This window comes from Python bivittatus, unplaced genomic scaffold, assembly GCF_059951505.1.
Source record: "Python bivittatus isolate LINGU-HERP-01145 unplaced genomic scaffold, Pbiv_v1 ctg000370_np1212, whole genome shotgun sequence".
NCBI classification, from domain to species: Eukaryota; Metazoa; Chordata; class Lepidosauria; order Squamata; family Pythonidae; genus Python; species Python bivittatus.
Window position 1 is genome coordinate 1,930,310 of NW_028277062.1, and position 17,066 is coordinate 1,947,375.

General features: G+C 46.1%; 1 protein-coding gene across 1 annotated transcript; it reads left to right on the forward strand.

Moving 5' to 3' along the window:
- LOC107326021 (hydroperoxide isomerase ALOXE3-like) lies at positions 1–13,612 on the forward strand. The gene is made up of 14 exons (XM_025165720.2): positions 1–162; positions 2,139–2,343; positions 3,260–3,344; positions 4,302–4,424; positions 5,153–5,256; positions 6,092–6,264; positions 7,027–7,170; positions 9,074–9,277; positions 9,650–9,736; positions 10,146–10,315; positions 11,407–11,528; positions 11,695–11,795; positions 12,364–12,534; positions 13,376–13,612. The coding sequence occupies exons 1-14, from the start codon at positions 1–3 to the stop codon at positions 13,553–13,555; spliced, it is 2,031 nt and encodes a 676-aa protein (XP_025021488.2). The 3' UTR covers positions 13,556–13,612.
- The last annotated feature ends 3,454 nt before the right edge of the window (positions 13,613–17,066 follow it).

A 17,066-nucleotide genomic window follows, 5' to 3' on the forward strand; every position in this document is an offset into this window, starting at 1 on the left:
ATGGCAGCAGTTCCTGCGGTCACCTACAAAATCCGAGCGGCCACCGGCGACTACTTCTTCGGCGGGACCATGGATTCCATCTCCATCACCTTGGTGGGAACTCACGGGGAGAGTCCCAAGTTTCAGCTGGATAAATATGGGAAAGATTTTTCTCCTGGAGAAGTAAGTGCTTGGAAGTTTAGTAATTTGGGAGGCAGCCTTTGAGGCTCCAGATGTCACTACCGCTCCCATCATCCTTTGCCTCGTTCCTGCAGACTGCCAGGGGGTTCTTCGGGAGGGAGATCTCCTTGGCCACACTAGAGGGCAGCAAAGAAAAGATTTTTTTTCCTTCTTTCTTTTTTCTGCTGACATCTTGTGGTCGTCTGACCTTTGCAGGGCAGATCTTGCCACCCTACACTTCACGTTTTCCAGATTTCCCCATTCCTATCCGAACAGGCTGAGCGTTGGGCTTTTGGCAGGCAAGGATAGCATCAGTTTTTGGAGAAATCACAGCAGATCTTGTTCAACGGGATGAAGAGGAAGAGATTATCCTCTGCTAATCTCACCCTGTCACTGCTGCTCGAGGAGGGGTTTTGTAGGAGGAGAATGTCAGAGAAAATCAGGAAGAGGCAGGGAGCGCCGTTTCCGACTGCAGTAACCAATTTTATGAAAAGGCAGAAGTTTTCCGGACCCACAGCCCCCTCCATCAGATGCCTTATGGATTTCCTCTCCATGGGACTGAATTTTGCGCTTCGTCTTGTGTAGCATTATAGGGGGAGAGCCAAATTAGTCCAGGGTACCCCAAAATCAGGAGTCTGGCGGCATCTTTCCAAGCTAACAAATGTAGTTCAAAGGCAGAAGCTTTTGCAGCTCACGAAAGCTTCTGCCTTTGAACTACATTTGTTAGCTTGCAAAGATGCCACCAGACTCCTCCTAATTCAAGCAGCGGCTTGTCTTTCCAGCACACAAAGGGCTGAGCCAAAATTTAAAATATTTGGGTCCCCATTTTGTGCGGGGCAGGGACCCCAACGCCAGCAGGAGAAAAGGAGCAAGGCTTTTCTGTTTCCTTTTTTGCTAATTTTTTTTGCTTTTTTTAAAAATTTGCTAACTTAGTCTCCTCTCCGTCCAACGAGGGGCTGAAATAATCCTCCCCTCAGTTTGCCGCCCACAACTAGGGGTTGGGAGGAGCCAATTCAACCCTGCCCCATTCTCGCTCACCTGATAACCATACTGGAACCGGAGATTTTTTTTTCCTCCTGAGTGTAAGAACGGTGCAACGGTGCTTTTCTTATACCAGATCCGAGCAGAACTTTAATCTTGTTCCGCCACTTAAGTCTCTGGCATGTTTTTTATTTGCAGAAGGGAGTGGAGGTGGAAGGTTGGACGTGCTCCAAGCTCTGCGACATGCACATTCTTGCATGTGCCTCCTCTTCCCAGGGAAGAAGATAAGAGATGGGAAGGGAAAGTCTCACCGTTCTGGAATTCAGGAATACGTCAAGTTCTGCCCTGAAACGGGGCCTAAAATTAGGGCCCCTCTGCCAGTTGCTGCAGGTTTTGTATCTCGGGTAGCAGAAGGGAGCCGAGTTGAATTTTGGCTTGTTTGCTTTTGGGGAATAAAGAGAGATTTTCCTATTAAGCAAATCAAGTCAGCCCGCATCAGACTTGGATGGGGGACCACAATGAAAGCCCCAAACTAGAGAAGTTGGAAAGAGCACATCGGGCAAAGCAAATAGGTAGCAAACATCTCCTGTACGGTTGTCAAAAAATCTACGTGATTGCGTCTGGGTAGTCCCAGTCTCAACCGAAAGGAGATTTTCCTGTTTATTTGCATCCTAACGTTTTCTGTGGAGCTTGACCCCACCGACACAGCTCATCCTACCTTCCCGTTGAGCCCCACAACAACAGCTCTATAAGGTAGGTGAAGCCGAAGGAGCACAATGGCCTGCTGTCACCCAACAGACCCCGTAGGCGATGTTGGATTGCAACTCGGAGACCATTCCTGGTTCTCTAGCCTTGCCTTCTCCGACTCCCATCATCTCCAGCCAACAATGACGGGAGTTGATGGGGATCGTAGTCCAGGATATCTGGAGGGCAAGCAAGTGGGAGAAGGCGCTTCCCAGCTGCCAGATCCATTTCAGCTTTCCTCTTGGGTTTCCCAGGTAGAGGAATTCGTGGTCGAAACCCCGAGGGAGCTGGGGGCACTTCTGCTGGTCCGCCTTCATAAGGAGCCCTACAGGTTCTTCCCCCCCACCAACTGGAACTGCAGCTTCCTCGAAGTGGAGACGCCCCAGGGGCAGACCCACCGTTTCCCTTGCTACCAGTGGATCCTGGGCTACTCCACCTCCGAGCTCCGAGAAGGGACAGGTGAGACCTTCCCATCTTCTACGAGGCTTTGCATTGCATGGAAGGTCCATGTCAAGTTCTCCTCCTTCTTCATTTCATTTTATTTTTGTCCGTCGGACCCAGGGGAGAAATCCAAAGTACAGCGGTCGTGATTGAGTTGTGTTCTGACGGGCTATATGGCCTTGGAAGGGATCGAGCTGGCTGGGGAATTCTGGGAGTTGAAGTCCACCCATCTTAAAGGTCCCAAGTTTGAAAAACAGTGCTGTATAATGAATAGTCCAGATACGGTTCAGCAGCTTTGTAGCACTGCCAGTTTTATTTCTGAACGTTTTCCTAGTAGACAGATAAGTTACAAAACCAGGGGGTGATTTCTTAGGAAGCGTAAGAAATGGAGCCTCTGCAGCTTGTGCTGGCCCAGAGAAGTGTGGCGAAGGATCCTTGAATCGCCTCCAGCTTCAAGACAGGCAGGAATCCTCAGCTATAGTTTTGTCCTCCCTGGTACAGAAATGTACGATTTATCTGGTTTGCACAGCTAGCCATCTCACCGTCGTGACTGTAGACAGCTAACAGATCAAAACACAATTAAAACGACATGAATGCAGCATAAGAAAGGCCGTAAGGACAGCTGACCTAAAAGCCGAGGGACAATAACGGAAAAGCCCCGTTGAGAAACTTGGAAAGGTGGAATTTCCAGGGGAATTTCTGCCTTCCGTGACAGCTATTGGAAAGCACCATCTGACTGGGGAGTTTTAAGGGGTACGCAGCTGCCCCGAGCTAGGTTCCGACATACTTTACAGCCACAAATTATTACCTTTAACGTACAAGAGGATGGTGATATTCTGAACTTCTGTTCTTTCAGCATGGCAGAAGGAAGAAAACAAAGCAGGCAGCTTAGAAATCATTCTAACCAGCCAATTGGCCACCTCTCTTTTTGCAGCTAAAATTGTGCACATGGATGCAAATAATCAATTGCTTTTACAACATCGGAGATATGAACTACTAGCAAAACAGGAAGCCTACCGGTGAGTCAGGTTATCTAAAATGCTAAGGCCACGTGTGAATATTTAAAAGGATGTGATTCCTCACAAATAAATTTAAACACTCCCTCTTGCATGCAGGCACAAACACACACACCCAGTACAGTATATCTTAAATTCCCGTAAAAACTAGCCAGGGAATCCAATTTTTACTGCGGAGTTTTCGGGAGTTTACTCTCACTGCTTTGCAGAGCTATAAATTGGGTTGTTTAATAATCGAAAGTAATGTTTCTCAATCTCAGCGACTTTAAGACCTGTGGACTTCAACTCCCAGAATTCCCCAGCCAGCTGGGGAATTCTGGGAATTGAAGTCCACAGGTCTTAAAGTCGCTGAGATTGAGAAACACGGAACTAAAACTTTGCACGCCAATTTGAACTGCCAGCAATTTCCCTGCGTTACTGAAATTGGTGTGTCGGAAAAGGTGCTCCAGATTCCTCCTGATTTTTAATGGGAAAATATGCATTCCATGTCCTTCTCCATTTCTGAGGCCTGCAAAGGGTCGCTGATATCCCTAAAACCTAGTTTTGCAAGACGAGAGGAAAAAAAAGTGTAATCATATACTATATGTTGAGGACCGACCAAGAAGGAAGAGGCGTCTTTCCAAGACAGCGTTTAATCCAGCAATTGCCCTTCTCTGATTTGGGACAATTTTTCTGGAATTCTGATGAAGCATTTCTCCATTTGAAGCCCAACCTTGTTCTCCCACAAGGAAGGAAATGTAAAAATAGAAAAAATGGAAGAGTGGGAGCGATAATATTAATGGTTAGTTCCAGAAACTTTTTCTGGAAGCCCCCGACCCCAAGCTGGATCGATGTAGGTGCCATTGAAGAGCAAAACTTTTATAGAAAAGAGCAAATAGTCATTCATTGAGATGGAGGGGGCATAGAAATAAATACAATAAATATTAATCCACAACCCTTTCTGGTGTCTCTTTGCTACAGATATAAAGATTATCAGCCAGGATGGCCCAAATGCCTAGATGTCGATTCTGTGGATCAGTTGCACCTGAACGATCAATATTCGAGCATCAAAGCCAATACTTTCCAAATCTACCTGACAGCTGCGTACGTACGAGTCGGAATGGAGCGGGAGGAGAATCCAAGTATTCTTGGCTACCGAAAGAAAAAATCTTGTTCAATTCGCTGCCGTGGTTTAATCGGTTTTCCGCAAGTCCTGTAAAACCTCTACAGCCAAAGAAGGAGAGGGTGCAGGAACGAGACACTAGGGCAGTGTTTCTCAATCTTGGCAACTTTAAGATGGGTGGACTTCAACTCCCAGAATTCCCGAGCCAGCATGGCTGGCTGGGGAATTCTGGGAGTTGAAGTCCACCCATCGTAAAGTTCTGGGAGTTGAAGTCCATCCATCCTAAAGTTTCCAAGGTTGAGAAACACTACCCTAGATGGAATAATGACTAATATTATGGTTAATATGGCTGTTTGGGGCTTTGTATTCAATTTCCAAAAGCCAGGATCAAGCCTCCCTTTTAACCAGCAGACCTGGCAGGTGGCCGACCTAGCCAGCATGGTTGTTCTTGAAAAGAAATAGGGTTGAACTCTTTCTGTCTACGTAGGCACCAGGAGTTATGCCCAGCTCAACCTTTTCCTTATCCTAATCAACCGCATGTCAGATGAAATGCTGCAGAGGGAATTTTCCCCCTTCCTGGCTCCCAATTAGAGAAAAGTTGGTTGTATTTCCTGAAATTCTGATGGCTCTTTATGCTTCAGGGAACAGAGAGTGGGAGTAGAGGAGAGGTCTGGTGGCATTATATTTATTTTCCCTTTTTCAATGCCAGGGAAATCGAGTTGAAGCTGAAAGGACTGCTGAACTACAAGAGCTCCTGGAGGAAATTGGATGACATCCGAAGGGCCTTTTGGTTTTATCGAACCCCAGTCTCGGGTCAGTCTGCTCACCTCGCCTTATTTCCAGGGTTGTCCGCAGGGCACTTAAAAGGGTCACGATTGAGCTTTGATTGCACCATTGCATCATGACTTCTTCGACCATCCCCTACGGCAGTGTTTTCCAACCTTGGCAGCTTTCAGATGGGTGGACTTCAACTCCCAGAATTCCCCAGCCAGCATGAAGATGGAGGTGCATCAACCTTCAAAGACCACCAAGGTCACCCTTGTTTCCATCTTACCCAAAGAAGCCACAAGAAAGTTCTTCCTCCAAAGAACAGAGGATGACCTACTCAGTGGGCACCATGTGGAGGACTGCACTGAAGTCAGCCAAGGCTGAAAAATACCCACCACAGCTCTGCGGGCTGGGGAATTCTGGGAGTTGAGGTCCACCCGTCTTAAAGGCACCAAGGCTGAGAAACACTGCCCTACAGACACTCCTGGGCTTGTGTGTGACTCAGTCGGGTGAGGTCCACAGAAACCTTAGCCAATATTTAGTGCTGAACATCAGCACTGGAACGGCCTGTGAATTTCCAGGCAGTTTCCTAGCCGTGTGGACTAGAAGCTCAGAATCGCAACAGTGGGGAGGGGCCCCTTCTGGATAACCTGGCTTTAAAAGAAAGGAAAAGCTGAGACTCGTCAAAATTTTAGTTCTGCACCTGTTGCAGATTTGGAATGTTTTCCATGATGGCCCAAGAACCCTGCCATGTAAGCAAACCTACTATGACATCTAGAGCATTAGAAATGCTGCCCTGAAGTTCAGCCAGCCAAGCTCTTTCCTGTCCTAAAAAACCAGCCCTCCAGGTGACCTTTCAAGGACATCTCTGTGTCCCCAGAATATGTCAGCAGGCACTGGGATGAAGACGCCTTCTTTGGCTACCAATATCTCAATGGCGTAAGCCCAGAGATCATTCAGCGATGCCCAGAGATTCCAGCTAAATTCCCAGTTACGCAGGAGATGGTGGCCGAATCCTTGGGAACCGACACCACCCTTGACAAAGAGGTGAAGGTAAGATAAGAAACACGCCAACATACCCAGCCAGAAGGCCTAGTCCAGCACCAGCTTCACGAAGCACAACCAATTGCTGTTTCGGAGAAGCTTTTCTGGTCAAGAGGTGATGGAAAGCCAGCATCTCCCTTGAGTTGAACTCATCTTCTGGAAGCTTCATAGATAGCATATCTAACACTCCCTCCACCCCTTTTTCCCCATGACAACCCTTTGAGGTAGGGTGGGCTGAGGGAGAAGCCCTGACTAAAAGTCACCCAGGGTGCTTTCATGGTTGAGGGGGACCTCCCCAGTCCAGTCCAACACCTTCACCTTCACTGCATCATACAGTGGTAAGGCCAAGGTGTTTTGGGTTCCTGAGATAGGAAATCCAAAATGGAGTCTTTTAGTTATCCATTGGGGCCCCATTTCTATGGGAAACAGTTCCATGCCTGCCCTACTGAAAATGCTTTTATTCATTACTGTACATGGAACTCATGCCAGACTGATTTTGGGAGCCCAAGTCCCAACCTAAGCCTTTCCCTCTGTAGCACCCAACGTATGAATCTTGGATAGTCCCCAAGTACTCCTAATTTAATTCTTTCCCCCCAAAGATGGTAGATTGGGCTCCTTCATTGCAAACACTCCAGATATTCGGATCTGAAGCTGGAAGTGGCCCTTTGAGCAAAACCCACATCTTTCATTGGGGAAATGTAGCATTGCATTTCCAGGTCTCCTCTTCCACCTCTTCCCCATCCTTTCAAACGGTCTGCTTGTGAATTTTAGGAAGGCCACATCTTTCTCATAGACTGCCAGATTCTGGAAGGGATCCCCGCCACAAGCCTCAATGGGTCCCCCCAGTACGTCTCGGCCCCCGTCTGCCTCCTCCGCCTCACTGCGTGGGGGGAGATGGTGCCCATTGCGATTCAGGTAAGGTCTCTAGTTTCTCACCCCTTCGCTGAAGCTCCTTTTTCCCTGTCTGTTTTGCCCATTGCTAGGAAGAGCCTCTTTAAGAACAGACTTAGCTCTCCCAGCAGCAATACATATCTTAAAAAGATATAAAATTACACAACTATAAAGGCACTTAAAAAAGGGGGTTTGAACAAGGAGAAACATTTTCTACTACAAAGTCGCGTCCTTTATAGTAAAGCGTTGTGAAAGTTCTCTGCCATTGCGGTCTTCTGAAATGTTTGTCAACTTCCCAATCAAGCCTACAGCCCTGGGATTTTCTAGTGGTATATAAAATTAGCTAAAACATCGGCATGGTTCTTAGCAGGACCCTAGCAATGAATAAATCCAGTACAGTTGCTAGAACTTTTAATCACCAGCATTGAAAACTTCTGGAATTCTTCCTTCTGGACTTGTATCTTGTTCCACTATAAATTTTGAAGATTGTTAATTGTAATTATTTTGAATTTCCACTATTATATGCTTCACCAACCATCTACTAGATAAGAGAGCTTTCTGTGTGAATCAATGTGAGTTTCTTATAAAAAAAATAATAATAATCAGGTTTTAGATTGTCCATGCTAGGAAGTATCTATCTCCTGTTGGAAGAATGTCTACTTTCTCTGCTGGATCAGAAATAAATTCATCTTGCTGCTGTTCTTCAGTACAAAGAAGCTGTTTTCCCTTGGATGAAGATGGGGGTGATCCTTGTTTTCTCTGTCTTCTCTTCTGTGGACCCATAATTTATCACGACAGAGCAGTAATTTAAATGAAGAAAATCCTAAGCAGTTTTTAATTTATCAGTCAAGGAATAAAGCAGTCAAAAGATGGGTAGAAAGCTACTGGAACAGCACTGGTATTGTCAATTCTCTGTGTTGCTGTAGCAATTAGAGGCAGTTTTGAAAGATATTGTTTTTTGGGGTCCTGGTGCTCTCTGAGCTTGGTTGTTTGCTTGCAGACGTTTCATTACCCAACTAGGTAACATCATCAGTGCTAGTGGGTGTGGGGTTTGATCCTTGTTTATATACTGCCCTGCCGGTTTTCTCTTTGGTAGTTCCTTGATTAGGGTATTGTTTTCTGTTTGATTGTTTGTCTGGTGTTAATCCCCGCTTATCCCCGCTTATCTGGGTGTAGGCTGCTGGAGAGGACATGTTCTGGTCTTTTTGTTTCCTTCTTAGCTTTTTTATTGTATCTTTTGAATGGTGTGTAAATGTGGTTTATCTCTATGTGTCTATTGATAGTGATAACCACATTTGCACACCATTAGACACATTTACACAATTGTGTACAGGGTTTCACATGACTTCTAATGCACCGTGTATTGTCATCTAAGCTACAAAAGCCCATGAGTTCAATTCCCGGTAGAGAGTTTGAACCCCATAGGATAACCTCTGGCCACCTACATCTGACGAGTCCCAAATGGGGAAACGTGTCACTTTAGTGTGTGCCTCCTGGTGCATGGTATAACTGAAAACACCATGCAGGATCTACACTGTATAGAAATAGAGAAATTGCCTTCTGTCCAAAGGAGGTGGTGGTGGAAGTCATGTAAAACCTTGTACATGAGGACATGACGTAATGTAACATCTGTATCTCTCTGATTTGAGTACTGAAAGGAAGATGGACCATTCAGATATATGACCAACTGAGGTTGATAACAATCTGTATCTCTCAGTTGAGATTGTAACATCTCAATTGACATTGTAACATCTGTATCTCTCTGATCTGAGAACTTAAGGGAAGGTGGATTATATACCATTCAGATCCTTGACCAATTGAGATTTAATGAGTTTAAGTGTACCTGAATGGAGATTGGACACCATTTTATTTCCTCCAGAGGGTTCTTTGAAAAAGCAGGAATCTCAAGAGTTTCTTCTCATTCTAGTTGACCCAGCAACCTGGGCCAAAGAGCCCCATTTTCTTACCCACGGACTCTGAGTGGGACTGGGCGCTGGCCAAGTTTTGGGTTCGCAACAGCACGTTTTACATCCATGAGATGCTCACCCATCTGCTTTATACACACCTGGTGGTGGAAGTCTTCTTGCTGGCCACCCTCCGGCAGCTTCCCAGGTGCCATCCGGTACACAAGGTGAGTATGCGTGGGGAGGGAAGCCAGAAGAGATATGTCAGCCATAAGGAGGGGCCAGCACCGTTGAATGTTCAGGGATGAAGCAAAAAACTTGGCTATGAGATGGCAGAGATGTCCACTGGATTGGGTGAGTCACTGCTGTAGCCTGTCACCCGCTCAAAGCATCTCCAGGAAGTCACCCACAAATCTCTAGAAGTTGAAGTATCCTCAGGAGGGGTGCAGAATAGATGTACCTTCACTTACCTGTTATATGGTATTCTCCCTGTTGGCCTCAACAGGCTGTAGAGAGAGAGGGGAGGGAGAAGATCTCCTAGGGACGTCACCACTTGCTTCATTTCTTCTCTGACCTGTTTGTGGTTTCCTTTCCCACAGCTGCTAATCCCACACTTCCGCTACACACTGCACATCAACGTCCTTGGCAGGGAGAACCTCCTTGCCCCCAATGGGATGCTAGACAAGGTAAAGGATGGATCCTCCTCACCCTTGATCGTCCTGATCCTAGGGGCATTTGTCCTCCAGATGGAACTGCACCAGACATGGGAAGGGAAGGGCAGATGTCATGGGTGGAAAACAGGCATCTTTGTGTGCTAGACTGTTCCAAGTGTACAAAGCCAGGGTGTCTGGAGGGTATGTGTATGTCAAAAAATGGAAGATGAAAGGCACTACTGAATGATTAAAGTCCTACTCCTTTTTTACATGTGACAGGAGTCCCCTTGTGAAGGTCTACTACAAGTGTGTTCTTTCTTTCTTTCTTTCTTTCTTTCTTTCTTTCTTTCTTTCTTTCTTTCTTCCTTCCTTCCTTCCTTCCTTCCTTCCTTCCTTCCTTCCTTCCTTCCTTCCTTCCTTCCTTCCTTCCTTTTCTTTCCAGGTGATGGGCACAGGTTTCCAGGGTCTGTCGCAGCTGGTGGCCAGGGGTCTTTCAAAGATGACCTACTCCACTCTCTGCCTTCCTGATGAACTCCGGGACAGAGGGGTTGAATCGTTGCCCAACTACTATTACAAGGAGGACGGATTGAAACTCTGGGGTGCTATAGAGAGGTGTGATCCCGGTAAAAGAGAATGGGAGGGGCGAAAGTATGGCATGCAAGGTCTATCTGCACTCCCATCCTCAAATCACAGAATTCCCAGCTTGATAAGGGACATCCTACATCCAGTACCCCAAGTGTGTTTCAGTATACCATAAGAGGATGCAGGTCATAGTATCTTGGTCTGCAAGGCAATCTCTAGATTAGAGGTCCTAGCTTGCATGGAACAAGTGAGCATGTTTGGGATAAAAATGGGCTTTGGCTGCACTTGGGGTTTCCTGGCCAATATTTGCCAAAACTGATGGGCATCGTTCCTTACTATGAGCAGGAAATGTTGAATGTAGCCAAAGCTGGTAACCTAGTTCTACATTTTTTCTGTTTTACTAAAAACTGTTATGTGCAAGCTTTGATTAGCAGAAGCCATGATAGGTAAGAGAGGTTAATATCTATGGGCCTGGAAAAAAGCACAAGGAATTTAAACACAGATGTGTAAGTAGAACTTGTGTTTAATACATTGCAGTCAGTAGAATTCTTCCATAATGGCTTCTTAGCTTTTCTACAGTACATTTACTTATCAGAAGTTCTTGCTGTCATATACTGCTGCTTAGGAGAATGCCAGTTTCTCTTCCATATTGTGATAGAATGGACTTATGAAGGCCAGGCTCAGGGAGATAAGCGTGTTCTTAGCCCCCAGCAGGAGCGTGGGAAGTTCTAGAAGATGAGGCTGGCACCTCCCTAAGGAATTCACGGTGTTGTAGCTGGCTGGCTTGGGAACTAGGGTTCAGTCTGGTGAGATTGATGTCAGGTTCAGCCCAAAGAACTCCAAGAGACAATGCAAATACAATTCTATTGCGTTTATTAGCTTCAACCTCAGGACAGAAATCTCCCCAGACTGAACCCTAGTTCCCAAGCCAGCCAGCCACAACACCATGAATTTCTTAGGGAGGTGCCAGCCTCATCTTCTTGAACTTCCCACGCTCCTGCTGGGGGCTAAGAACACGCTTATCTCCCTGAGCCTGGCCTTCATAAGTCCATTCCATCACACATATACTGGGACTGATGCCACTTCTGTTCCCCTCCCCTCCACGCTTTGCATCTTTGCAGCTTCGTATCTGGGATTATCAGCCTTTATTATCCGAGTGATACCACTGTGGAAAAGGATATGGAGCTGCAGGCCTGGGTGGCTGAAATCTTTGAGAAATGTTTCTATCAGCGACAATCCTCTGGTAAAACTCTTTTCTCTCAATTCCACCACTGCTTTTTGGTGATAAAAGTATAAAGTCAAGAATTGCCTGGTGCAATTCTGGGAGGGAACAGCAGGCCAGGTGAACGGAGGGGAGTTTCACCACACTTTAGCCCATCCCACCCCACCAATATTTTTTGTTCTTCCAGGTTTCCCTGCACATCTAGGAACTATTGCGGAGTTAACCAGGTACCTGACAATGGTGGTCTTCACCTGCTCCGTCCGCCATGCCAGTGTCAACAATGGCCAGGTTTGGGGGGCCTCCTTTTCTTGTTTCTTAGCTCTATGGAAGGATAGTGGGGGTTGAACTGTGCATATGCCCCCTTTCCCCAACTCAGTGCCCTCCCATGCTAGCTAGATATTTTGGAAGGTAAACTCCAAGGTATCTGAATATCAGATTGGTGGAAACCTCACTCCACACATGAAAAATGATTTTAATAAACATGACTCAAGCTTGGAGATAGAGAAATGTGGTATCTCTACCTGATGCGCAACTGTTAAAACCACAGATCATTTCCCAGGGTGAGGACAGGAGAAGAAATTGGGCACAACATTTGTTAATAATGGGTGGTTGAGTCCCAGGAAGTGGAATGGGGCTCCCCTGCTCTTTCATCTCTCTGCAAATGTCCTGATATCCTTTGAATCTCTGAAAAAAATCTCCTTTTCAGAAGGAGCTATGGAAGAGGGAGATCCTTGGTGGTACCTGTAGAAAGTGTCCCAGATAAACCTTCTCAGCAACTTTGTCTTTCTAGGTGGGAGCTAAGGAATAGCTTGTGGGTTTGGGGGTGCTCTAACCTCCAGCTTCCATTCTTCTCCAGTTTGATTTTGGGGCCTGGATGCCCAACTACCCTTCCACCATGCGAAAGCCTCCCCCAGAATCCAAAGGCAGTGTGACTTTTGCGGACATCCTGGAGACCTTGCCAGATGTCAGCACGAGCTGCCAAACATTGCTCATCTTATGGCTTCTCAGCAGAGAACCAGGGGACAAGGTAAGAAGGATTTCTCCCATATTCTGTTAAGAGCCAAACTAAGCCACAGTGGTGTAAGTTGTGGGAAAGGATTAAGGAAAGCTTGATCCCAATCTGTAATTTAGCCATGGGATTTCTAGATAATCCCACAGCCAAGATTCACAAATCAGGTTACGCTGTAATATGTTTTTGTGGTTCCTGTTGGTTTGGTCTAATGTGGCATGTCAGTCCAGGCATTGTAGCTTGGTTTACAAGCCCAAGCAATTTGAGATTAGTTAATAAACCACAGTTGAACAGACTGAAGTCTGAATTCAGTCATAGCCTCTCAGTCTAAGTTACCTCGTGGATTGTTGTGAAGATAGAATGGAGACAGGGGAACCACGTAGCTCAGTTAGAATTCTTTGGAAGAATGGTAGGATATATAAATGTAATCTTTAAATATAAAGTGAGGTGCAAGACTGCAGTTTTTCTTGCTTTGTTTTTCATTAAATTGGTTGGCATTGGAGAACTCTTCTGTCGTGTTAGAAAGTTGGCAATTTGCTCTGTGTGCCAAGAGGAAATGTACCTTTTAGTCTTATCAAGACGCGTTCCCCATCTTTTCTGGATTTCCTTCAAGGGATTATTCCTCAGATCCCAGGAGATCACCCTCACAGGGATAATCTCCTTGCTCCAAGGCATTTCCCTGGAGCTGATAGAGCCCCTAACTCCAGGATATCTGCTCCAAAAGGGACACTTCTCATGACCCCTGGACATTTCCCTGGAGCTGATGGTTCTGCAACCCCAGGACATTTTCCCTCCAAAAGATGGTTCTCCAGATCTACTAAGATGGGACCTCACCATGGGTTTTTTTCATCTCTTCCAGAGACCTCTGGGTTACTACTCTGAGGAACATTTCACAGAGGAAGGCCCAAAGAAGGTTATTGCCGCTTTCCAAAAACATCTGGCCACCATCTCCAAGGAAATCGAGGAAAGGAACCGGCACCTGCTTCTGCCATACAATTATCTCAACCCTCCTGAAATAAAGAACAGCATATCCATCTAAGGACCTGCCACCCAGCCTGTGGTGCAGTGAGGCTCCTCAGCCAACGAAGTCGTTAAAGATCTCCCCTTGAAAGACACTGGCAAGAGTTGGGACACCACATCTGGGCTGTCTAGGCTGAGGTGGACCTTGGCCTAACCATGTCCAGAAATCTGGCTGTGGAAAACAGAAGTCACGAGAGATGTGACAAAAGGAGCGAACTGTGATTGCACGGTTGTGGCCACCCATCTTGACATGTTTGACCCCCTCCTTGTGGACACCCCTGAGAGAAAGGCTCAGTCCTTGCTCAGCTACCATCTAGGTCCCTCACTAAAAGCCATTTCTCCAATCCACATTTTTTTCCCCAATTCAGTGTTTCAGGACTGGCAGCGGGCCACCATCTTCCCTCACCCCCAGTGCTTTTTCAACTCCGTTTGACCTGGTACAGCACCAACCAACTTGTGGGTGTGACTTTTGTTGTTTAATTGTATGCTACATGAAAAGCAACTGCACTGAATCTTCTCCCGCGTGGCTTTACGGATGGATTCCCATTTTCATTGCTGCTTAAGAAGCACGGCTTATATTCCTCTATTGCAGGATCTGTTCATGAATTCCTCCTCTGCTTCCTGTTCTTTCGGCAGCTACTAACTCATTAAAAAAAAATCTTTCAAATGCCAGGACTTCCAAGCTGGCATTTTTAAGCTCAGTGAAGAATGATTTCTCCATTTGCTTCAGTTCTTTACCATCTCTTCCTGAACATATTTAATTCTCCAGGTGTGCTTATGTGCCTCCATTCTCCATAGTCAAGACACACACACATGTGCACGCGCGCACACACACACACATGCACACACACACAGAGTTCATTCAGCTTTTTGCAGTCCGTCTGTTCTTCTCAAGGACTCCTTGAATTTGCTTGTCATCCAACAGTCCATGACATTTAATGTCCAGACATCTTAAAGTTGTCAAGGTTGAGAGACACTAGCTCAGTTAGTTCCTTACCCAGGTCAAAAAGTCAGGCCGGTGTGTTGACGTAGAAGGGGTAACCCCTGGAAGGGATCAGGAGCCACAAGAGCCAAAGCAGAAATGATGCGGAAAGAAATGCGTTGGGGGACTCACGGAGCCCAAGGGGAAGAGAATCGACTCTGCCAACCTTGCCAGACGGAAGGAGAAAGTCACCCTGCGTCAACAAAGGCAAGCAGTGCCAAGACAAGGGTGGGGGTGGGGGTGGGGGGGTGCCCATGTTTCACATACCTCCTTTCCCTGGCCCTTCCCTCGGTGGCCCACAAACGTGTTGCAGCCGCCTAATCTTCCTCCTTCTAAAAGATTCACCTGCGAATCACCCTTCTCCTGCTCTGTTAGAAAATGTAAGCGCCGGGTCAGCGCGTGGCAATTGGGGACAGAGGATTTGCCTCAACCCGAAAGGAAGAACAGCTTAGTTTGCAGAGGGAAAGATCCGAGAGGCAATCCGAGAAGCAAGGGAACAGGGATTTCTGCGGGGGGCTCAAGAGAGTCAAGTTGGTGCCCGCGACCACTTAAAAAAAGAGGTGGGCTTCAACTGTGTGGCTGCCGCTGACATCTTGACTTTTTGACACAGGTAAAAAAAGGGTGGGGCTTCAATCACACTTTTGGGGGTGCCATCTTGACTTTTTTGACCCCCCTCTCTGAGGACATGTCTGCCAAAGAGGGCTCTCCCTGGCTTCTAAATTGGCAGCAGGGGAACCTTTCCCCAGAAGCTCTGTGGGACTTCAGTGATGGCTGGCTGATGCTGTGGAGGTGTATACAGGTAGTCCTCTCTTAACAACCACAATAGGGACCAGAAAATTAATCATTAAGCAGGGTGGTTGTTAAGCAAGGCATCACGTGACTGCACCCGATTTTACAAAATTTTTTGCACTTAAGTGGTCATTAAGTGAATCACATGGTTCCCATTGATTTTGCTTGCCGGAAGCCAGCTGAGAAGGTCTCAAGTGGCGATCATGTGACCCTGGGATGCTGCGACGGTCGTAAGGGTGAAGCCCGGCTGTAAGTTACTTTTTTCAGCGCTGTCCTAACTTTGAACAGCCATCAAATGAATGGCCGTAAGTCGAGGACTACCTGTAAATCACTAATGGGGACATGGCCTCTAAGGGGCAAAAATGCTAGAGATGACACTGAGAAACTCAACTCAACCTGGAGTTTGGCTCAGTTATGGGGCAGGACATAATAGCCATGTTGAATGAAACAGGATGAGAGGTCATCAATATCCTCATGAAATCCTAGAACCATTGTGTTGGAAGGGGCCGCAGAGATCATGTACAGAGTTCACCCTCTGGAATGGGCAGGAACGCCAATGCAACCACCCAGGAGAAGCAGCTGCCCAAACTCTTCTTTAAAAATTCAAACTTTAAAAACACAATCGCCTTGGATTTTATAGATCTTACCATCAGGAAGTTTTTCTTTATATTTACATAAAATCTAGGTTTCTGCCACTTATACCCGTTCATTCTGGTCTTAGTTTCTGCGGCCGTGGAAGCCCCCATAAGCTGCTATGAAAAAGGAAATGTTAATCGTATCTGTAAGGGATCAAACATGTTTAGTAATGTTAATGTATTTAGACAGTTATGAAACCTATCTCTTTCTAACCCTTTGTGAAAGTCAGTTACTGGCAGTTGAGCATTTAGGGCAGTGTTTCTCAACCTTGGCAACTTTAAGATGTGTGGACTTCAACTCCCAGAATTCCCCAGCCAGCCTGGCTGGCTGGGGAATTCTGGGAGTTGAAGTCCACACATCTTAAAGTTGCCAAGGTTAAGGAACACTGATTCAGGGATTCAAAGGAACAATTATTTTAGAATTTATCTATCTATCCATCCATCTATCTATCTATCATCTATCACATTTATATAGCCGCCCATCTCACATAGCTATGTGATTTACTGAATCCTTCTAGTATGCGAGTCTTACTACTGTATGTCTCTAACGCAATCCTACTTTTTATTCAAAAAAAAAGAGAGCAACCATTATTTAATCCAAAGCAGTCCGCGTACGTCCATCTGGTTTAACGATTGCAAACCTCAACCCGCTTGGAATTAAGGGTTGCCATAATTAGTAGCTTTGCTCCTGAACTCCCGCCAGGAAGTAAAGCCATAGGTTTAATTACATGAAGGTACAATTATATCAAAGTATTGACATTTTATTGGGTGAAGGTGTGGGTTTAGTTAGGTGTAGACTTAACTGACTTTAATTAGGTGAAGCTATATGTGTAATGATGAATGAAAAGGCCAAAATGTACGTCAGAAAGCATGAACTGGGGTCCTCTGGGTGAGTGTGCATGTGTAAAAAACTGCAGTACTCAGTTCCCAATGAAAGCAATTCCCCTTGAAACTGATGCAGGTTCAAAGAAAAATTCATTTATTGAGAAGTAGAAGCCCTAAAGCATTGCTGGAGCTGAGTCCCTCGCGCGCCAAAGCCTGATTTTACCCCCATCCCATTTGACCTCCCCCCTTCTGTCTCTGAATCTTTCCTGCACATGTCAATGGTCCTCTCCTGGTCTCAC

What these genes read in the sequence shown, in the direction of transcription:
- LOC107326021 (XM_025165720.2), top strand. Translation starts at nt 1, where the DNA reads ATGGCAGCAGTTCCTGCGGTCACCTACAAAATCCGAGCGGCCACCGGC. An exon ending in TTATCGAACCCCAGTCTCGG is followed by an intron (nt 5,257 to 6,091) that starts GTCAGTCTGCTC and finishes CTGTGTCCCCAG; the next exon opens with AATATGTCAGCAGGCACTGG. An exon ending in CTCTGGGGTGCTATAGAGAG is followed by an intron (nt 10,316 to 11,406) that starts GTGTGATCCCGG and finishes GCATCTTTGCAG; the next exon opens with CTTCGTATCTGGGATTATCA.